At 36.9% G+C, this 24,036-nt stretch overlaps 1 protein-coding gene across 1 annotated transcript in view; it reads right to left on the bottom strand.

Moving 5' to 3' along the window:
* Positions 1-2,085: 2,085 nt before the first annotated feature.
* wdr43 (WD repeat domain 43) overlaps positions 2,086-24,036 on the bottom strand; it is a 33,461-nt gene continuing 11,510 nt past the window's right edge. Inside the window, exons 3-18 of the mRNA XM_077239598.1 lie at positions 21,671-21,792; positions 21,435-21,555; positions 21,230-21,348; positions 15,733-15,835; positions 15,587-15,651; positions 15,333-15,495; positions 15,165-15,251; positions 7,932-8,057; positions 7,684-7,827; positions 7,482-7,568; positions 7,274-7,305; positions 7,125-7,188; positions 6,854-6,967; positions 6,685-6,751; positions 3,044-3,102; positions 2,086-2,957 (exon numbers count right to left, since the gene is read on the bottom strand). Coding sequence (XP_077095713.1) covers positions 2,811-2,957; positions 3,044-3,102; positions 6,685-6,751; positions 6,854-6,967; positions 7,125-7,188; positions 7,274-7,305; positions 7,482-7,568; positions 7,684-7,827; positions 7,932-8,057; positions 15,165-15,251; positions 15,333-15,495; positions 15,587-15,651; positions 15,733-15,835; positions 21,230-21,348; positions 21,435-21,555; positions 21,671-21,792 — 1,620 coding nt within the window. The 3' untranslated portion in view covers positions 2,086-2,810. The remainder of the gene's footprint in view (positions 2,958-3,043; positions 3,103-6,684; positions 6,752-6,853; positions 6,968-7,124; positions 7,189-7,273; positions 7,306-7,481; positions 7,569-7,683; positions 7,828-7,931; positions 8,058-15,164; positions 15,252-15,332; positions 15,496-15,586; positions 15,652-15,732; positions 15,836-21,229; positions 21,349-21,434; positions 21,556-21,670; positions 21,793-24,036) is intronic.

Genomic DNA, 24,036 nt, shown 5'->3' with positions numbered 1-24,036 from the left:
GAAGTCAATGGAGACATATGACTAGTAAAAATTAATTTGTAGAGCTCTCTAATTAGAATTGTTACTAGTAAGAATTGAATTAAAGACCTCTGCAATTGTAATTCTTACTAGTAATAATTGAATTAGAGAGCTCTCTAATTGTAATTGCTACTAGTAAGAATTGAATTGTAGAGCTCTCTAATTGAATTCCTACTAGTAAGAATTGCATTAAAGAGCTCTCTAATTGAATTAAAGAGCCCTGCAATTGGATTCTTACTAGTAAGAACTGAATTAGAGAGAGCTCTCTAAATCAGTTTTTACTAGTAATAATTGCATTAAAGAGCTCTCTAATTGTAAACGCTAATAGTAAGAATTGAATTGTAAAGCTCTCTATTTGAATTCTTACCAGTAAAAATGCAGTTACGATGAGTAAGGCTGGGTACAATTTAAGCTAAAACGGCTTGCCATACTGTGACACGTGTGATGAAGTGTACACATCGACGCCACCTAGTGGAGAACATGAGCGACGCTTTGATTCCACCAACTGATGTGTCTCAAAACATCATACATATGTCATCAGTTTTTTAAAGAAAAAGTAATAATATGTTTAATATATTTAACAATATTTGTAATACATTTAATATATTCTAGACTCATCATGACACGTAAACTAAAATGTTTCAAGCAACCTTTTTATTTTAAATGTCGTCGATACGGCCAACAGTTTAAATTTGATAACATTTAACATACAATAGGGTAGGATGGGGGACCCCCTGACCCCCTTAAGAACAATGACCCCCTTAAGAACAATGTGGATATACTTTTAAATTGTAACATATTTAGATATGTTTAGCATGCGCATGATGGTGATGCGTCAGTCATTGTGGCATTTGGGACTTTAGTTATAGCACAGAATTTAAAATATTAAGAGAGGTGTAAGATGGGGTAATGTTACCCCAAGGGTCTAATTTTATATTTTTTCTTCAAAATAAAAACTAACTTTTACACCACAAATCTAAAAACAACAGTGTCCATTCATCAAAAGTGCTAAGATGAGATTTTGCTCCATCTATGGTCAGGAGAAAACATTAAGGTGTGTGTAATTGTACCTGATATAAAATACCAGGTATCTTTAGTTCTGCCTACTTGACAGTTGTCCAGAAGACGATCATGGACATCCGTCACAGGTCATTGCCAAGCATATTCATGGAAAGTTGTTTGTAATGAAGAAGTGTGGCAGGAAAAGGTGCACAAGTAACAGGGATGATAGCCTTGAGAAGATTGTCAAGCAAAGGGAATCAGTGCATCAAGAGCCACCACACACAGCCTTCAGGAAATGGGCTACAACCGTCACATATAGTACATGCCACTCCTGAACCAGAGACAACATCAGAAGCGTCTTACCTGGACTAAGAAAAACTGGACTGTTGCTCAGTGGTCCAAAGTCCTCTTTTCAGTCAATTATTGCATTAATAAACATACTTTTCAGAACTGGAAGATTTTTGTATTGTAAATCCTTTTCTGAATGATATCAGCAGGACATATTGATATTTTGCTAATATTATAATATAAAGAAATATTTTTCTTTACATAAATCTACAATATATGAAAGTTTCACTTGTATAATTAAATTACCAAAAAAAGAAAAACTTCATAATATTCAAACATTTTTGAGATGTACTTGTACACAAGAGCACCAAGGAAGAGAAACTGTATCCTAAAAACGGTAAATCACTTGTGCTGACTAGATACAAACAATTAATGACCCATTCATTTCTTTTGTTAATGACCCAGGAATTTTCATCTTTAACATTTTTCCAGTCATTTTTGACCACTGAATAAGCTTTTATAAAAAAACCATTACCATAGATTGAAATAAACAGTAATTTCTAGCTGATGACATTAGAGCCAAGCATAACATTTGACAAATTCCCATTACTTTTGTAGAGCTAGAGGAAGAAAATATTTATTTTATATATATATATATATATATATATATAATGTATTTACATGCAAACAGCGAGCTTTCAGGTTGATCCATTTCACATAACTGCTATCATTTAGAGCCAGGAAAGAAAATGAGATGAAATGAATCCAAACAAGAGATGAGAACAAAGCAGTATTTATTTCATTTAAACTGTACAACAGTCGCCGATATATTGTTTGCATGAAAGGTTTTGGTTGACTAACTGCAACCACTGTATAATTAACGTACACATCTCTGGTTTTGTGTTTTTAATATTCATGTTGTAATGGGAGAGGTTCACATTTTTTGTTCTCAAGACCAAGAACTGGGTTATGACTGCAGAGGGTGTAAAAAAAAAACCTCATCTGAAATCACACACAGGACACAGAAATCAAACATGAGAAATGACTGTGACAGAGAGAGCAATGACGACAGAAATCAAGGATGTGAGCAGAGGACAATGTTGATGAGCATAATCATGATAAGCTCATATGCTCGGACCACCGGGACATCGGACGTCTGTTTAAGGATGCAATCGAGCAGGGGGGATTGAAGGGGATTTGGTGTGGGAAACCCACAGTATCCCATTGTAGCTGGGCAAACAGAGGCAGTTAGAGGTCAAAGGAAAGGTGACCCGAATGGACCTCAAATGTGTGTGTGCTCTCTCCGTACGGAGCTGTCAGTCACCCAGACTGAGGGTCACATGCCCTTCATGACTGTTCTGAGAAAGACAACCACAAGTCCAGGCTGCATTGGCTATCGGAATTCTATAAAACATAACCTTTTGTTTTGTTACAATAAAATTCAACAAAATGAAAAATAAAATGAAATCATATATAAATGCAAGGGTGCTTTTTGGGGGGTATTATTCCTCCTCGCTTTCATTTTCAGGGTCCAGATCTGAATCACCATTTGCTTTTGATTCATCTTTCATATCTTCCTCTTCATCCTCCTCTTTGTGGTTCTTTTTGTCTTCTGTCAATTCCATTGCCGTCTCATCCTCCTCCCAGTTCTGAAAAAACAAGTCAACATGAGAACAATCTCATAATGCCGCTCTCCAAACACCCCAGAAGGAAAAACTGAGAGAGAGCATCTTACATCAGAGTCATCCTCAGGACGCCCTTCATCTCCTGAACCTTCATCCTCATCTGAAGACTCTGTAGAAAAAAGGAAGTGTTTGTTATTTATTTTTGCCATTTCAATATTCAATACCAATCAAACTCAAAATTGAGTTTTGAATTAAAAAAAAAAAGTTACCAGTTTCTCTGGTTTTACTATTTATAGATATGTGTTTGAGTAAAATTAACATTTTTGTTTTATTCTATAAACTACTAACAACATTTCTCCCAAATAAAAATAGTCATTTAGAACATTTATTTGCAGAACTGATACTTTACTCATAACAACTGGTCAAGACCTCGAATAATGGAAAGAAAATAAGTTAATATTCAATTTTAAACAATACTAATGTTTTAACTTAGAAAGTGTTCAAAAATCAATATTTGGTGGAATAACCCTGATTTTCAAGCACAGCTTTAATGCGTCTTGGAATGCTCTCACATTGATGTTGGGTCACTCCTGGTGCAAAAATTCAAGCAGCTCGGCTTTGTTTGATGGCTTGTGACAATCCATCTTCCTCTTGATCACATTCCAGAGGTTTTCAATGGGGTTCAGGTCTGGAGATTGAGATGGCCATGACAGGGTCTTGATCTGTTAGTCCTCCATCCACACCTTGATTGACCTGGCTGTGTGGCATGGAGCATCGTCCTGCTGGAAAAACCAATCCTCAGAGTTGGGGAACATTGTCAGAGCAGAAGGAAGCAAGTTATCTTCCAGTACAACCTTGTACGTGGCTTGATTCATGCTTCCTTCACAAAGACAAATCTGCCCGATTCCAGCCTTGCTTAAGCATAGAGGACCACCAGATCAAGACCTTGTCATGGCCAGCCCAATCTCCAGACCTGAACCCCATTGAAAACCTCTGGAATGTGATCAAGAGGAAGATGAATGGTCACAAGCCATCAAACAAAGCCGAGCTGCTTGAAGTTTTGCACCAGGAGTGGCATAAAGTTAGCCAACATCAATGTGAAAGACTGGTGGAGAGCATGCCAAGACACATGAAAGCTGTGAATGAAAATCAGAGTTATTCCACCAAATATTGATTTCTGAATGAAAATCAGAGTTATTCCACCAAATATTGATTTCTGAACTCTTCCCAAGTTAAAACATTAGTATTGTGATGTTTAAAAATGAATACGAACTTATTTTCTTTCCATTATTCAAGGTCTGACAACACTGCATCTTTTATGTTGTTTTGACCAGTTGTTGTTTTCTGCAAATAAATGCTCTAAATGACAAAATTTGTATTTGGAATCTGGGAGAATTGTCAGTAGTTTTGTATGCCATTTCATTAATGCCATTTTGATGGGAAAAATAAGTTGAAATGGTTACACTTATAAACTCTCAAGGAATTAAGATTAAACCTAATACATTTACACTAGAGATGCGCAGGTGGCGGTTATAGCCGCGGACTCCGTGGATAAACCACGGATCGGGCGGATGACGTGATGAAAACAAATATTTTAATTAAATTCGGGCGGGTGACGGGCGATTTCTAGTCTCCTGGCTGTCATCAGCAGCGCCTCTTATCAGCGGATGGCGGGCGGGAAAATTTTAAAAAAAGATAAAATATATTAAGATATTTTAGTCAGCAACTCAATAGAGGGTATGCGCGTGACATCACCATCACAAAAAATAACTATACTAGTTTTAGAGCTGGACAACATAATGTATATAACATTGATATGTGATTACCCAGATTTAGACCTTCATATATTTATATAAAGCGTTCACATGTTAATTCTTTATTTCCCCTGTGTCAAAATCAAGCACATATAAATATCAGGAAACAATTGCTGGCTGCATAGCAATATCCATGGATCACTGGATCTTGGGTAAGTTGTAAGGAACACTATATCCAGTGTTGGGCAGTAGCGTTGCTACAAGTAGTGACGCTACTGGTTTAACTACATTTCTCAGTAGCGTGGTGGTAGCGTCACTGTTTTCTGAATCAAATAGCTTTTCAGTAGCGAAGCTCTTTTTTTGATCAAGTAGTGCGGTAGCGTCCACACAAGCTAACGTTACATTTTCCCAAGCATTTCTAAAGCTCAAGCTCAAATCGGAAATACAACTGCTAAGTATCACTGATGCTGGATCAGTTAGTGACGGTGACTTCTTGTTTTACGGTGGTCGGCAACCATAGGGCCATATGATTTCATTACCGCAATACGGAAAACATGGACTGAATCGCGATATCCATGCATAAAAACGAAATTTACTGTATAACGCGGAATTTCACGGAATTTGTCAGATCTTGGATGAAGAGGTAGGCTAAGTAAACTTAAATAAAATCGCGATATAGACTAGTGTCTGTGAATATTAAACTGCTTAAAGACTATTTAAAAAGGAATCATGCATGTTCTGCGTGTCTCTGTCAATGAATGGCTCAGACGCGCGGATTCATTTACCACACACTAATAAGCAGATGACGCTTGCGATGTTTTCAGTAATGGATCGATGAACTTCATCTACACACAGCCGCTCTGAAAGTCACTTTAGCAGCATTTTAGCTTGATTTGAGAAAAACCATCTTCACATAAAAAATAAAGACTCAAAGGTGGCAACCTGTCAAAAAAGGTTGGTTTAACCTTTGAAGAAAGTTTTGCTTAAACCATTAGGCCTACATTTCAAATAATTGGTCATTACAATTTAAACCATTAAAAGAAAAAAAAATATTTCATTGTGCCCTTAAAATGTAATTTATTTGAAAATGTTAATAAATTACTGTTAAATTATATAAGTTTCATGATCAATTGATTACAAAAAAATTATTTAACCATTAAAATGGGAGTCCAGAAAAATGAAAACAAAATATAACTGAATTTGGAATGTGGGAAAAAATAAAACGGATTTCATAGGGCCCTACAAACCAGCTTTTTGGTGCATTACCACCACCTTCTGCTCCGTATGGTGTGACACCATGTACCAATATCAATCCTTGGGCTGACACGTGAGAAATGGAAAAAGATGCACACACTCTTGACACCTGGTTTTGTTATTGTTTTATATAGTTATATGGTTTTATATAGTTATGTTTTTTGTTTTTTTTTGGCCAAATTGGTTTCGAACAGTTGTTGAATAAACAATTGAACTGACAAATTAGGCCTGCCTATATGTTTGATTGACAATTTCATTGATCACTGAGATAGCATTGACTTGGAATTAAGTTGGTTCAATATAAAAATTTAATTTGAAAAAGTAGCTTAGATGTAGTAAACTTCTTTTGCCATATTAGTGTAGCTTAGCTTGCTACATTTCCCAGGGTGGTAGCTTCAGTGTAGTGAAGCTACATTTAATGTAGAGTAACTGCTAGCTTAGCTCACTACATTTTCTAAGTAGCTTGCCCAACACTGACTATATCGAGTCCAACCTTTAGTTTAAACTGATAATTGTTCGTTTTACTCGCTTTTCGCTGTTTCCCCTATAAAATCCAGTCATGCAGCAGTTCTTTTGTCACTCAGTCCAGCTGAGGGGGCGTGTTCCGGTGGGAAAGTGATGTCAATGCATACCCTCTCTATTAGTCTTGATTAAACTACAATTTTATTGGTTCATTATATTTGAGTATTTTACTACAAAAACAAACTGCTAACGGTTACTAAAAAAATAAAAGAGCTCATTACCTTCTTCATAAACCAGTTTTGCTGTGCGATCAACATCAGTTTTCTGAGCACTGCTGCTGGTCGCCACCTAATGGAAAAATACGCAAAAGTGAGAAAAATCTGTTTTCATTCTTAGGTGAACTATCACTTTAAGCCATTTGTTCTGGTTGCTTGTGTTTGAGCAGCTCACCTGTGACATAAGCAGGAACAATTTGCCATGAAGCCTGCTGAGTTGATGATATAACTTTACCCTGCTCTCAATCATATGGTAGATCAAACCCAACTGAGACACTAGATCCGGCAGCTATGGGGAAACAAGACGAACAGACCAAATGAGGAACCCCCAAAAAAGTGAGAAATATTATCCACCATGGATACAAGACTAAATAAGCACTGGCGCAACATTAAGATCTGGATTATGCAAATCTATTTGACAGGTATAGATGTACACACGCACTTACCGAAGACAAGTATGATGCGTGTTGTGTAAGTACAGCCTTAAACCACTGAACTATAAGCAAGGCCCTGCACACAGTAAAAGAATCACGTTACAAAAAGTTAAAACTTAACCTTCAAAGGGAAAAAAAAACAAGAGTAAAAATATACTCACGCGAACGGATGCCCCTGCAGTCTTTTGGACAGCTAAAGAAACAACCATAGAATAATTTAAATGTGTATGTATATATGTATGTGTGTGTATATATATATATATATATATATATATATATATATATATACACACTAATCAAAAGTTTGGGGTCAGTAAGATTTTTGTAGTTTGTTTAAATACTTAATACTATTTAACAATGTCGACATACCTCTTCCAGCAATGGCAGGATAGCTGGGGGTGGTAACCGGGAAACGGTGTTCTTTATCAATATCTCTTTTTTGGTTTGAAATATTTTCTGTTAGAATGAATCAAATCAGAATGAGAACATGAACAGCGTTCATTGACAAAGGGTCTATTGAACAGACAACAATCTGTTGTGTATGTTTGTAGCGAGAGGAGTGTAACCTTACATTAAGGATCTTCTCGTCTTTGCTCTCTAGGCCTTGAACAAGCAGTACAGCAAAGCTGTCCGTCTGCAGGGAGGATGAGCCTTTAGCAGCACCCTTCCTGCCTCCACTCAACTCAATCTGCTCCAACCGCTCCTCGATAGACAACTACAGTATGATGGAGAGGTGTTTTAATATATTCAACTGAAGAAATTCCTGAATTATTGGGGGATATAATTTAAGTATTTTACACAAATTGTCTGGAGTCTTACCTCTGTGCTACTGGCCTCTTTTTTCCTTTTCTCTGCTTCATTGGGATTTAATTTGATTGGTGCCTTGTGTCCTGTTAGTCCTGGCATTAAAACTTTGCTCTTTTGATTAACAACTGGTGTCTTCACCTAGAAGATGTTCAAATTAATGCACAGTCAATAAACCGTTTTAAACCATTACAGTACCAGTGTTAGAGGGAATGGGTAGTTGATTTAGTAATTCGTCCATGAACTTATTTAACAATTTGATTTGAGGTTTTTTTTCTTTATATGTACACTACCGTTAAAAAGTTTGGGTTCAGGAACGTTTTTCTTTAAAAAATTAAGTTTTATTCAAAGATGCATTAATTTGAGTGACAGTAAATACATTTACATTGTTACATATGATTTCCCTTTCAAGTAAATGCTGTTTTTTAAACTTTCTATAAAAAAAGCAGCAAAATAAAAAGCAGTTTTATTTGCTGAGCAGAAAATCAGCAAAATAAAAAGATATCTGAAGGATCGTGTGACACTGGGGACTGGAGTAATGGCTGCTGAAAAGTCTGCTTTTAACCCTTCGGAGTCTTGGGCTATTTTGGCCGTTTTTGAGTACTTTTATTTTTTTTTTAAATTTTGCAACATAAACAAATGTTTACCATACCAATGTTTGGTATAATGTTTTTCAGCACAACATCACCTATATGATCAGACAATTAGTTTTTCACTTTGATGTACTGTATCAACACACTGGACCCAAAATCACAAAAAACACAAAATCTGAAAAGAAAAATTATAGCTTTTCTACTACAAAAAACACAAACATGCTCAATGAAGCATTTTAAAAGGTTTAAAATGTAAACACAAGTTGTAAATATCAACATATACAGGTACAATTCAGATATAATCAAGCTATATGCAAAATAAAATATGATTTACAAAAAAAAAGCGGGTGTAGCCATAGGCTTTTTTTTTTTTTAGCTCAGCCACTTTAAAAAAAAATGTTGTGCACACAATTATACAGAGAGCTATATTTAAGGCATTGCATTCCCAGAGTATGAGGGTTCACAAATAGTGCAAATAGAACATAAAAAATGTAAAATTGAGATAAAATTAAACTGTATGCAGCAAAAAGCAGGTGTGGCAATAGGCGGTTTTTCTTTTCTTTTTTGCTTAGAAACTCTACAAAACACTTCATGTACAATTACTAAGACAGCTACATTACAGGGCTTTCATTCCTTGAGTAAGAGGGGTTCCTCAATAGTGCAAATATACCATACAAAAGGTAAAAGGAACACAAAATCAAACTATACATACAGCTATTTACAACAAATATCAGGTGTTTTGTTTTATTTTTTATCTGTGCCACTCCTCAAAACAGTTTATCTAAATCTACTCCTAAACTATCTACACTACTCCTAAACTACTCTCAAAATCTACTCAAACTCTTCCAAAAACTAGCAATAATCTCTCTCTATATATATAACGTATATGTCTCTCTTTGTCAACTCCGTAAAGCCCCGTTCACACCGCCAGCGACACGCGTTGGCGACAGAATGTGGGCGTGTCAAACGACAAGAGACAAGCGACAAAAGTTGAGAAATTTCAACTTTATGCAAATGAGAAGCGATTTTCGCGAGCGACAACCAATAGGAAAGAAGCCTTTTCAGTGGAGCCCACGTCACCGTCTCGAGTGCAGGCAAGACAGAAGAGTTCGAGGATGATTACACTGTTTAATATGATTTAACTGTAACCACATATATGGATATAATAAAATGATGCATGGAAAAGAAACTGTCGACAGTCTCAGTGAGTTTAATTCATACATTTATAGTTCGAGTTGTCTAATTTTATGATGCAAGTTTAGTACTGCTGCAGTTCATTTTGCAGTTTCCCCTGCATTGTTTTGACTATTAGGGACAAGAAAATTGATTATTTGTCAATTACGAATGACGTTTTAGTAATTTATGACAGTATGAGTGAGTTTAATTTGTTGATTGATCGATCGTTAATCTAGTAAATTATTTAATCCACTGAACACTGCTATGGTAATATAAAAACACTCTCCCAACAGCATATACTGTTTCTTTTTAGCCTAATTCCGAGTCAAATTAAAATTGTATAGTTGTATATATCACTTGTGATGGTATTTTGGATAGATATGGCCAGACGTGCAGTCTACCAATAACATTAGAGCGACAGCACTACGAAAGCCCACAAGCGACATCACAGTACAGAGCCTAGCGACATACAGCGACAAAGTCGCTGGCGGTGTGAACGGGGCTTAAATCCTCTGCCTTTCAATTTCGCTTCTTTGCTCAGTTGGTTCCTCCTCCATTCCCTAAAATGTGCAGCCTGAAGAGCAGAGTCAGCAGATTCACACATTTTTCTCCGTTTTGTTTTATGACAAAAAACGACGAAGTTATTAGAATAAATGCAACGCCTGTCGCATCACATCTGGCGTTCTTTTACGAACGCGTCAGTATTTTTTTTATATAAAGTTTAAATGATCATATCTCCATTTTTACTTGGTCTATCAACACAAAACAAAAAGTAAAATAGAACTTCAAGCCAGCACTTTCGACAGAAGTGGACGGCAGCGCTCAACGTGACTTTGTTTTTATGCTTCGACGTCTTAAACAGGTCATGTAACTTGATCACGCCGACGTGATCGGCGACCCGAAGAGTTAAATGATAAAAATAGTGAATGTTGTGGAAAATTATTATATTTTAAAAACTATTTTTGATTAGAACAAACACAGCCTTAGTGAGTATAAGAGAATTTTCCTTTTAAATCTTGTCGACGTTTTGAACTGCAGTGTATATTTCATATGCTGTAACCGGTTACCATTTCTTTTAGATCAGGGGTGTCCAATCCTTTTCCTAGAGGGCCACTGTCCAGCAAAGTTAACTTTAACTCCAATTTAACACATGAACCAGCTAATCAAGGTTTTTCTAGGGATACTAGAAACTTCAGTCAAGTGAGTTGAGGCAAGCTAGAGCTAAGGCCCTCCAGGACAGAGTTTGGACACCCCTGTTAAAATATTTCACCATTTAAAAAAAAAATGTTTTCTTTATTTTTGTTTACGGTTCACTTTAATTGTTCTGTATGGAGGACCAGCTCTACCATATTTAAAAATAAATACAGAAATAAATAAATGCTCAATAAATAAATAAGCATACAATTAATTGCCCCAAAAAATACAATAAACAAATAAATGTAGGTAGAAATTAAATTATATAGTGAGACATAAATGTATATATCTCTTAATAAGCTTCTTTATTTATTCACCTTTGTAATAATTACCTTATATATTTATGTGTATGTTAGAATATTTTTGTCTGTTTTATTCTTCCTTTGTATTTTTTTACCCTATTTATTTCTTCAATGCTATTTATTTCTGCCTGTCGTTTTTACATTTCTGTATGCATTTCTGCCTCATTATGCAAATGAGGAGGGGCTGTCTTAGGGGGTCAACTTCTGCCCATTGGTTGGTTAGCATTTTACTGCATCGGTCGAATCTACATGCCACCGGCCAGTCACAACAAAGATGGCTACCTACGATGAAGTTGTCAGTGAGCTGAGGCATTTAGCAACTGTTTTTGAAAACAATGCTAAAGTTATAAGTATTGACTATTATTTTTCGTTTGGACGCTCTGACAGAACGTGTGTTTCAGTTAGCGGCACACATGGACACAGATGTCGACAATGTAGTTTTTCAGAATCTGGAGGAAGCGGTCTAGCAGTCTATTAGCAGCTTCCCTTAAGAGGTCGGACACTGAACGTCTGCCTGCTGAGTTTGAAAACACTTCTTCTTCTTCTTCTTGCAGCTGGCATCCAATGAGTTGCATTACTGCCACTAAACAATGCTTTATGGCGGAGAAAAGCCATGTAGATTCGTCCGATGCAGTAAAATGCTAACCAACCAATGGGCAGAAGTTGACCCCTTAAGACACAGCCCCTCCTCATTTGCATAATGAGGCAGAAATGCATACAGAAATGTAAAAACGATAGGCAGAAATAAATAACATTGAAGAAATAAATAGGGTAAAAAAAAACAATGGACCAATAAAACAGAAAAAAATATTATAACATGCACATAAATAAATACTTTAAAAAAATAAGTAATTAATAAATAAAGTTGAAGATTATAATGAACAATAAATAAGGTAATTATTACAAAGATGAATAAATAAAGAAGCTAATTAAAAGAGATATATACATTTATGTCTCACTGTATAATTTAATTTCTACCTACATTTATTTGTTTATTGTATTTTTTGGGGCAATTAATTGTATGCTTATTTATTTATTGAGCATTTATTTATTTCTGTATTTATTTTTAAATATGGTAGAGCTGGTCCTCCATAGTTCTGCAGTGTGACAAATGTTACAAATATCTCAGGTAGACAGGTTAGACAGATAGAAAGAAATGAGTAATTATACAGAATCAGAAACCAAGCAGTTTTAACCCTTTCACATGCAAGTTTAAAATATTCTAGCTAAGCCCCCAAAGTTAAAGTATAATCTTATTTCCATGGCGTCGCATCATGCTTGTCACGAGACACAGCGCAGACACAATAGCGCTGTATGACGGATGTATCGCTTTTATTTCCTTTTTTATTCGGAATATTCACCAACTTGTAAGCCATTTCATCACCTACCTGATAGTAAATGTAAAAGTAAATGTATTTTGTCATTTAAACCTTTATAATGATCATGTTAGTTGATCTATAACGAGCGATGGGTACCGCCATGTTAGTTTGTGCCCCAACTCAGAGAATGTGATGTGTCAGATTTACAACACGTAAATTCATCCACTTCTCCTGAAATACATGTAAGTGGCCGGTGAAGTGGGAGAATAATAGAGTAAACAGTTACCTACTAGGGTTGGGCGGTATTTCGGTAATATCGTATACCGCGGGGTCTTAAAATAGCAACGGTATCAGTTTCAATACCGTCATTACCGGCACTTATATATAATAAATAAATATAATTTATTCAATGCCTAAAAATGCTTATGTAGTTGTCATCAAGTGACAGTGTGGAGGAGAAAGAGAGAGAGAGAGAGAGAGAGAAGGGAGAGGCGGTAAATACTGACGAGGCAATTTGTAAATGTTGTAATAAAAAAGGTGACTGCGAGAGATGGAAACACCTCTAACCTAATGTCGCATCTCTGAAACAAAGACCCACTCACTGCTGCGAGGGTGCATTTTGCCCCGAGTTCATTAAATAAGCGCATTAGTTTATATTTGTTAAAATATTATAATGTTTTTTTTTTTTTTACGTTGATAATGAAAACTGAACAGCACGAGTAAGATGGGATGCATCGGGAGTCAGACATTGACCAATTAATTAAGTTTCATTTTGTAAAAGGCCTTTCTTTAAAGTGAATTTCGTTTTGTATAAATTGTATCCTAATTTTAAATTTTTTTTTATCAACCAATAATAAATAAGAATCAAATATAGCAGACAACATAATCATGACTTGATCATGCGCTGGCGCGCCGCGGTCACTTGCATTGAAATCTCATTATAAATTAACCGAAACTCGGTGTATGTCTCACAGACATGACAGATATCTAAATAAAGCTTGAAATTTCATTAAACGAAACAATTCAAAACGAAAAGAAATAGGCCACTCGCTGATTATTTAATCCATGATGTGCATTTCTCTCTATGCGCGTTCATACGGAAATGGCGATCATCAAATTAAACGAAACTATTCCAAACGAAAAGAAATCGGCTAGCCTACTCTCTGGTTATGTAATCCATGATGTGCATTTCTCTCTATCGTTCACTATGGAGATGGCGATTCATCAATTTCTTTAAACGAAACAATTCAAAAGGAAAAGAAATATAGGCAGCATACTCTCGGATTTATCCATGATGTGCATTTCTCTCTGTAGGCGCGTTCACTACGGAGATATCAATCGTCAATTTCTTTAAACGAAACAATTCAAAAGGAAAAGAAAAAGGCTAGCCTATACCGTCTGATTATGTAATCCATGATTTGCATTTCTCTCTATATATGCGCGTTCACTAGGTGATGGCGATCGTCAACTTAATCTTTGCAGCACTGACAGAAAAGTTGTATTAATAAAAATCAATGGACGCGTGTCACCGGATTTACAAATGCACTTGTTGCTTGTTAATTTAATTTAAATGAATTAATAAAATGAATACAATTGTCATAATTAAAATAATTAAATATTATTAATTGTCCCATTTTTGCTCATTTAAAAATAGTATTTATATCTACCACCCAGCATCTGGGTTAAACAATTATTTGGCGCCACCATATTATAACGGCCCACGTATTAAAAATAGTCGAGTCTAAATAGGGCTCCGGCTCATAATTACATTTAATGCCGTCAACAGGGATCAGACACAACGTGCACGGGTTGGCCTTGATTTTTTTTGTTGTGTTTTTTATGCCCGATCTGGTATTCAGTTTCTGAACGGTGTAGACACAAGCCAACAGTTTGGTGACGCTGTCTGAGCCTTATGTCATAATTTTTAATTAGTCACGGTAATACCGTATACCCCGGTAAAATAGGGAGGAGGTTTGACGGTATCAAAATTTGGATACCGCCCAAGCCTATTACCTACACAATGTGTATCTGGTATGAATAACACCTTTCCAATTTATATTTGAAATTTTGAATTATTGACGCTTTCATAGACATCAATGTGTATTTTACAAACTATAAATGTATTGTTTTGCCAGTACTTATGAGTATTTAAATGTCTGAAACCTAAAATAAACCTTATGTGGTTGAAAACACTGAATAGCTGTGATATATGGCAAGCGCAGAGCGAGTCTCTGGCTCAGCTCCAGCCAAAGTACGAAAGCACATTTGACCTTAGAAGCTGATCACGTGATGCACTGAACGTTCCAATCAAACCTGTGTGATCGTACACTCCAGGCATCAGCCAAGACTGATCACACAGGTGTGCTCTTTAGGGATGGGAGATATGGACTTAAAACAATATCACAATATTTCTGCGAGTCGGGCGTCAAATACACTGAATTCAGTGAGATTAACTGAAATAATGCGCTTTACGGACAGTTTGTGAGGAGAATTTTTACCAGTATATCGCAAACAATAATATATCCCCCATCCCTAGTGATCGTACGCGTTAAAGAGTTAATAATTTTACAAATATGGTATGCAACACTGCAGATGCTGTTTGAAATTGAATGTCAAATGACCAATACGTAACAGCATTTATTGATGGCACAGATTGGGTCTTACCTTGGAGACAGCCATGTCTACAGAGAGAGAAAGTGTGGAAAGTACATCTCGGACCAAGCACGCATGTCTTTCTGACGTGTTAAATGGCTGTGGGAAGAGACGGCATGTTAGAAAATTATCCAATTGAATAACCCACTTAAATCAATGATCAATTTCTGCTGTACTTACAGTTTTCTCCATGACAGGCTGTAGGTGATTTCCGTATGCCAGCTTTAGGTTCTGTCTGTCTGCACACAAAGCTGCTGCGAGCAGAGGCACTGGCACAGGCGAGTCTCCCTTCATAGTGGACACCTGCAGGGAGCACACTGGTGACAGTGGCTTCTTGCATATCCTGAGGAATAAAAATATCAACATGAGCTTCATTGACCTGTTTTAAAGAATAACCATTCACACTGATAAACGGAAAAGATGGACAGACTCACCCATTAAGAAAGTGCTCAAAGAGATGAAGCTGACCATCCTTACACACCACTGCTAACCTCATAGCCTGAGAAACATACAGAGAGGTGTCAAAACCTAAGCACATAACTCCAATCATGGATAATGATTAAGCCCATTAGATCCTCACCTCCTCTTTGTGGCTGGATGTCTGAAGATCTATGTGTTGGGGTTCATCTGTCAGAGTAAATGATACCACAGAGTTCTTGTCCTTGCCATCGGACCTCACCTGCCTGAGGAGCACAGAAGGAACTAATCAGACATCATTTTATTGAGCCTCAGATTTCTATGAGCTTGTTTTTATTTTTACAATATCATGTACCAGCAGTCTTAGTTGTAATTTGGGCTGCTCGATTATGGCAAAAATCAAATCATAAATCACAAGTGTTTTGGTTAAAGGGTTAGTTCACCCAAAAATTAGCCCATGATTTACTCACCCTTAAGCCATCCTAAGTGTATATTAGGGATGAATCACAACTTTAGAATATTCGAGTAGTTGATTTAATTGTAGAATATCTAATTGGTTGTGGGATTATTGTCTTAAAAAAATCCCTGTGTTTTCGGTGCTGACCGGTGTATTCGGTGACGTGTTCGTTTAACCTGAGGGTGACCCTAATAACGAACCTAAAAGCTATCAATCAACAATCAAACAACAGAGGAACAACACAGTCTCACACCAGAGTATGTGTTCAGAGTGGTAATATTTCCTCCAGAGCAGAGCGCCCCTTTCTGAAGATTACGCTCTGCTCGCTCAGTCCTGCCCAAGCAAAATAATCGTTTCATGGTGGGAATGGAGCACTGAGCACCCCTCGCTCAACCCAGAATGTCCTAATTACTGACTAAAGCTTTTTTCTTGTCGATTAGCAGGGCTCTACAGTGCGACCATTTTGCTCGCATATGCCCCTAAAAATCGATCCGTGCGAACCGGAAAAATGATTTACGAGCACAATGTGCGAGTAACTACAACCTACCATAATCGAAAACGAAAAGTTAACTAAATAAAAATAGTTTTGAATGACAAAAACTATGACGAAAATCTATTGACATTTTCTTCAACGGACAAAAACTAGACAAAAACGTTAGATGGTGACGATTTGGGAAGCGATCCAGTCAGAACTGATGTCCTGCGTTTGTAGATGCGCATATTTGTCCTGTAGTATTAGGGACGTGCTGCTGATCTACCAGCGGCACACAGGTTCACATGCGCTCCATGTCTCATGAAATATAAAAAAATGTAAACGTTTGGGAGAATGAGTAGAGCAGCCATATAGATCTGAATGAGAGTGACGACGACGCATAGTTTTCTGTGCGCACCCATTCGACTCGAAGCGTGCAGCCACACACACACACACACACACAACGCGCGAGGACTGCATTTAGCTCTCTTTCGTTTCTGAATGGACAAATACACAACATTATGTCGAAATGTCAGTTTTGGAGAGTATTCTATTTTCGAATACTATTTAGGATGGATAGTATGCGAATTGGGACGCAGCAGTAAACTCTGTCGGTTAAGTCTTAAACAGTTTTGAGTTAATCGGATGTGCATCAGTGCAATTGGATCCGCATGTCATTGGACATGATCCGATGTCTTAAAGTGACAGTGAGTAATAAACCTAATGCAGTCGGTGTCCTTAATATTTATCAAGCAACAAAAGAAAAAGAGAAAAGCATTCACTGCTAGTTAATAGCTTTAATAAGGATTCATTATATTTCATTCATACAAATAAATATGTCTGCTGCTTGAAATGATAAAGAATGATGTATTCAAGTAGTTATAAAGAAAGCATATATCATTCATTGAAAGAAGACTATTCTACTTTAGGAAAAGTGGTTTTATTTAATCTGTATATGTATTGCATGTTCAAACTTTAAAATCATTCATATTAACAGGTTAATAGATGTTTTAGATGTTCCGACGTTATCGTCTTAGTTCATTAAGTCAGTGTTTCCCGAAACTAGGGCTGGGCGATATGGCCTAAAAATAGAGATGCACCGATTACAATTTTCTAGGCTGATTCCGATTTTATTTATTATAAAATATTTATTTTCTATATTTTCTTTAATAACATTTTTTTTTTAACAAATTAAATAAAATTGAACTATATGCATTATTACTCCTGGTGTGGGAAATTCACACATGTAAGTGCAGTGTTATGGTATGGAAGAACCATTTTCAATTCCTATATTCAACTATACCAAAAATGTGATATATTTACTTGATTAGGAAACTAAACTTCTGAATGAAAACAGGTAATGGCAATAAAATAATATATAAATAGCAAAAATAAATAAATAAATATAGCCTTGCAGTATAAAGATATGTATCCAAACACACACACAGGCTTATTGCAATCACTTGTACATCAATGGCAAGTTTTATTTCGCGAACAGTTCTTCTCTCTCTGCCACATGTCCAGCCAGCTTAAACAAGCGCTAAGCTCGGGCAAGTGGAGCAAGTGCAGGGAAACGATTGTGAAATAATAAAAAATAATTTCTTTTCTGACATACCCTACTCCAGTTCTTGTTAAAGCACACCAGACATGCACATTCTGGGCACTTTTGGGGTGAAATCATATTTATTTTGTCCAACAAAAGTGTGCTTTCACTTTAATTGAGCGTGAGCAGCGCAGCAAAAATAGACTCTGTGCCGTGGTCATGGCAGATCACGTGAAAATGGGCCGATTCCGATCACCAGCCGATCAATCGGTGCATCTCTACCTAAAAAATAAATCCCTGATTTCTTTCACAAAAAGTCCAATTTATGATTTAAAAATTTTAATTTCACAATTTTAATTCAATTCTTGTGATCTGATTCAGTTCTTGATTCAATATCATTTCATTTGGATAAATATTAGGTACAGTAGATAAGTTATTGCGTTAATTTTTCTCTACAAAAAAAATCATCACCTAATTCTGTAAACCTACAGAGAGCCCTGTCAACTGGTATTATTATTAAAGGTTAAAAATAACATCTGAAATGAAATATGCGTTTTTATAATAACAACGTTATAATATTTTAATGATATAGGTCAAAATATAATAAATATGTAAAATAGTTATCATATTTAGCAAAATACTCCTCTTTATAGCAATTTTTTATAGCAATCAACTAACATCCGGTATAATGGCTTTCCTGAGGTAAATGTAACTTATGTGACACTGTTCTCCAGCTGTTTTATGGACCTCTTTCCGCGGTTGAAAAACACTGATCAATCGATTTACATTTATTACATTTCGGTAAGTTGAACTGTATCTTTCAAATTACCTGGCTATATTTGTTTTATTAACTATTAACTGGTAGACTAGTAAAGAGTGACAGATGATCGGTTCACATGCCGCTTGAACTGAGATCTGTCAGTGATCTGTCACATCACATTTACAAGCGCCAAAACGGTATTTATTGTTTGAATTTCGTAATTAAATTGACAGAATCTGAGAGCTGAGAATCTGTTTCATCTGAAACTAGGCTCTGGCTCCGAACCAGCACCAGCTCTGCCTTGGTGGAAAAGGGGTAACAGTGAACTTGTGAGAGTTGGCAGCCCTGCGAATTCAGTTTGTAAATGTTTTTGGCGGGTGCGCTTATGCTGCTGCGGTCTTGTTCATTTGCCATGTTTTTTGTGTATCTCTGTCTATGGCAAGCGCTGAGCCCATTCGGAAATACGGGAGCCCAGACGGGAGCGTAGCGGATGTTAAAGAGCAAAACGATTTTCATTCAAACAAATCGACGTAAACTACACATTCGAGTTAATCGATAAAATTGATTTATTGCCCAGCCCTACCAGAAACCATAATTCCAACAAACATTCACAAACAGCATCGCAAAGTTGTGTGGTTGGAACGACAGCTCTCAACCTGTGGTTAGAAGCATAGTTTCTTGTTTGCATGACATGTAGACTCGAATCCTTATCTTGAGCAAAAAAGCAAGCTGACATTCAGTGCAATCTGTGTCTTTTATTTAGAATACATGCAAATGTAATTTGTCTTTTAGTTTGTCAAGAGATTTAAATTGTCGTTTTTGTTCATGCTCTACTACGTAAGAATGAGCCTAACTTGAATCTGGAAATAAATCAAAATAACAGAGAAATAGTCCTCAGATGCCATGTCCGTAATTTATAGCAAAATATCTAGCATTAATTAAATCTGAAACAAATTTATTAAAAGTATTTATTACTCAACCTGCCTGACATCATTAACCAATGTGGTTGAATGATAGGGTGACCAGACGTCCCGTTTTTCCCGGGACAGCCCCGTATTTCCACTCTAATTTTAGTGTCCCGACTTATTCTGAAAAAATCATGTTTTGTCCCTTATTTCATCGTTAATATATATATATTTTTTATATATAATAGGTTTTGTTTCCGAAAGGCTAAGTGAATATATATGTTACGTTCAAACCGTGTACCGCGCGCATGACAGAGAGGGAGAGACCTTGTGTGTGTGCTAGTGTGGCTAATGAAGCGCATGTAAGACGCATTAATAGAGGGAATGCATTAACGTCACTTTCCCGCCGGAACACGCCCCCTCAGCCGGACTGAGTGGCAGAAGAGCAGCTGCGTGACTGGATTTAATAGGGGAAACTGCGAAAACGCAAGTAAAACAAACGATTATCAGTTTAAACTAAAGATTGGACTCAATATAGTGTTCCTTACAACTTACTAAAGATCCAGTGATCCATGGATATTAACATGCAGCCAGGAATCGTGTTTCCTGACATTTATATGTGCCTGATTTCGACACCAGGGAAATACATACAGCAAATTTGCCTGTGAATGCTTTATATAAATACAAAATAGGCAGGTCTAAATCCAGGTGATCACTTATCAATGTTATATATATCATCATATCGTCTAGAGACTTAAAACTTGTATAGTTTTTTGTCAGTGTTTATTTAAAAATGTCAAATTATACAGAATATACAGTGGTAAATATTTGATTGATGAGTTGTCACTGCAATATATAACAATACAATATATAGAGAATGATTTTACCACTAAATTCAGCATATTGACACAAAAAGGATAATTGCAAATCCACCTTTCGCTGCCTGGAGTCCAGTTGTTTCTATGAATTGTACATAAATTACAAATTGTACATTGTTCCTCATATTTCTTGTCAAATCTAGTTGTACAGTCAGTCTCAAAGCTCTTTCCCGTTTTCGCCCCTTTTTTTTGTGTGTTTTTCCGCAGCATTCACACTGAAAACCAATGCTGCCGCTCAGTCTTTTTGCCACTTGTGGGCGTAACTGCAGTCACTCCGGCCAACGGTGACGTCACGTGCATTCCCTCTATACGCATGCGTTCTGTATCTGTCCCGTATTCCACTCCGAGAAATCTGGTCACCCTATTGAATGACCAATTTACGACAATATGGTTTCGGGAATCAGTCGTGACTAGCTAGTTTATTTCTTTCACAATGCATCATACTATGGTAGTTAAACAGCGAGTAACATCGCTTTACGGGAAACGAACCACCGACTGATACCCGATCTGACAAAGAATGGTGGTATTGGGATCGGGGCATCCCTAATTATTAAATAGGCCAAATTGTAACTGTACACAAACCATAAAAGATCATTATGGGTTTATTTCTGTGTGCTTTGGTTAGCTAGTAAAGGTGTAACATACCACACACTCAGGAGCCTGTCGTGAGCAGCTCCTGACAGAAAGTACATCCCATTGCTGTCTGGGGGTCGTGTTGTGGCGAAGCAGAGAGTTGTTACCATGGTAGAGTGACCTGTGAATTTCTGCAAATTTGGGAGGTATTGTTAAATCTGAAACTTCTCTGTTTTTATTTACCCGTGGCTGCTAATAGCATAGAGGTCAGACTCACCCTGTACACTTCCTTAGTCTCCAGGTTCCACATCTTGATGATCATTCCTGCCGAGAGCAGCAGCTTTCCATCTGGACTTATACACAGGCTGCTGACGGCTGATCTGTCTGCCTTCCATTTGCTGAACACAGAACATGTTTGCTTGTAAATCAGTTGCACAAATTTATTCCGTTTAATAAAAGCAGAGGAAACCCATTTTGGTCAAACATCCAACACAAATAACTGCACAAACTCACCAACTAACTTTTCCTTTCTGCAGGTCCCATTCGGCTATGTGTGTGTCATCTGAGCCACTGTATAATACAGAGTCCTCTGGATGCCACTGGACGCTGTTCACTGGTCCACTGTGTTCTCCATCCTGAGAGGATAAGACATCATTAAACATTCTTAATTTCACCTAAATTAACAGAAATCACTCATATGTGTCTTTTTTAGTTAGGTGAACTACTTTCTCCCCTGGGTATTACAAACCTATGGAAGTAACATGTGCTGTTTGCTTGCCATTTTCAAGTCCACTGTAGTTCACCAAACTTCCCTTAAAGGGATAGTTCGCCCATAAATTAAAATTGTTTTAATTTTTCACCTTCATGTCATTCCAAACCCATAAGACTTTCATTTATCTTTGGAACACAAATTAAGATTTTTTTTAATAAAATCTGAGAGATTTCTGTCTCTCCATTGACAGTCTATTCGCCCAAAATTCTGACGCTTGAAAACATAAAATAAATCCATATGAATCAAGTGGTTTAATGCATGTGTGCATGGATATTGACTACCAGCTATATACAGCGTGCTAACCTCGAAAATCCAGCTGTATTCTAACAATAACTTAGCTGTCCTTATTAGCTAGGCTCCTTGCATGCTGGCTAATAACTTTTTTTAAAGCTGGGTCTCCAACATTGACAGCGCTGTGTTGGACAGATTTGTGCAGCCGTGTTCCATGAGGGAGAAAGAGCGCGAGAGGTACGGGTGAGTGAGAGAGAGAGAGAGGTAAGGGTGAGTGAGAGAGAGAGAGGTAAGGGTGAGTGAGAGAGAGAGAGGTACAGGTGAGTGAAAGAGAGAGGGGCGAGCGAAAGGTAGTGCTGCGCGAATGCGCTACGGCGCTCTGCAATCAAATACGATTTTAAATAGGCTTAGTAAAAAAAAATTCAATTGAAAATCAATGTGTGGAGGTCAGTGTTGATATTGTGGCGGGCCGCCACAAATAAATGAAGGTATGGGAAACCCTGCTTTATATGATAACAGATTAAATTTGGACTCATTCACATTTGATCAACGAAAATACATAGTGCACTCATATGTGGCAAATGGAAGCTCAACCATATTTTCTTTATTTTATGATTTGAAGCAAGTTTTGGTTGAATAGACTTTCAATGGATTCACAGAAATCTATTGTATGTCATTAAAAATATCTTCATTTGTGTTCCAAAGAACGAAAGTCTTATGGATTTGGAAAAGGGATGTCAATTTACACAAATTCCCATGTTCGATCGTCGTTTAAATTAACGATCAATTAATTGTTAGCCTTAAAGGGGAAATGAAGCAGTCAGTCAAGTTTACATGATTTAAAAGATGGATTTCCACTATAATCAAAAATTATATAAGAAACATGACAAATGTTAACATATAAAAGAAACACCGTTATATCTTTCGTGGCAAGGGCGCAGCAATTGTGCAGTATTATAACCAGTGACGTCACGGGGTGGGTTTGCTCTGTGCTGAGTTCAGTAAAATACAGTGAAAGATGCATGTAAGCTGGTCGAACCAGCAAACAACTAACGTTAGGTACAGTCATTGTTAGCTAACAGCTGTAAGCATGAACTAGCTAACGCTCACTTAGTGTTTAGCTAGTGAACTTTATTAGTACTGACAAAAAGAGGACGTGTAACGTTAACAAACTGCACATGGAAACATTGTTTGCGATGTCTGCCATCATATTCCTGTCTCTTATCAACACCACGGTTGCAATACATGATCAAGATCAGCGTCTTGACAGCAGATGGATCGTGCTATCGTGGCGTAATAATCTGTTTGGTTGTAATTTACTTACCTGAATGAAATGAAATCGAATGTATCGTCCTGTGGAATCATTCATTCACAGACATCATACAAAGATGTTCAACTAATAAAGATCTTCATCGCTGGCAAACAATATAGATTTGCAGATTTGCTTTCACTAGACTGTACTGTCCACGGCCACTTCATCCAACACTCGAGTCGAGTGAGAATTGAAAGCGCTTCAGTGATTCAGTGCGTGCAGGAAACCGAACAGATCATTCAAACTGATTCGCGAACCGATTTAGACAGATCTCCCAAATCTCGTTATATGCAGGGCCATACAAGTTATGGTGTATTAGGTGTAGCTCATACCGGTCAACAACACTACCGTTTTCCCCGGGAGTCTCCCGTATTTCACATCCATCTCCCGCCCCCTTCCCGTTTTGTTTCTCCTGTGAAACTCCCGTAATTTGTATAGCCCAAATCTCGTTATATGCAGGGATGCAAACGGCGCACTTTATTTTAATGCAAATATGTTGTTAAATGCATAGTTTTACAAGCGCGCTGTATCTTTTTTATGGGCATGATGAGCGATGCTCAATTT

This window comes from Siphateles boraxobius, unplaced genomic scaffold (assembly GCF_051911475.1).
Source record: "Siphateles boraxobius isolate OS27281-9 unplaced genomic scaffold, OSU_SipBor_1 22, whole genome shotgun sequence".
Taxonomy (NCBI): domain Eukaryota; kingdom Metazoa; phylum Chordata; class Actinopteri; order Cypriniformes; family Leuciscidae; genus Siphateles; species Siphateles boraxobius.
The sequence above is the reverse complement of the archived record's forward strand: the minus strand, read 5'-3'. Positions and strand labels throughout refer to the sequence as shown.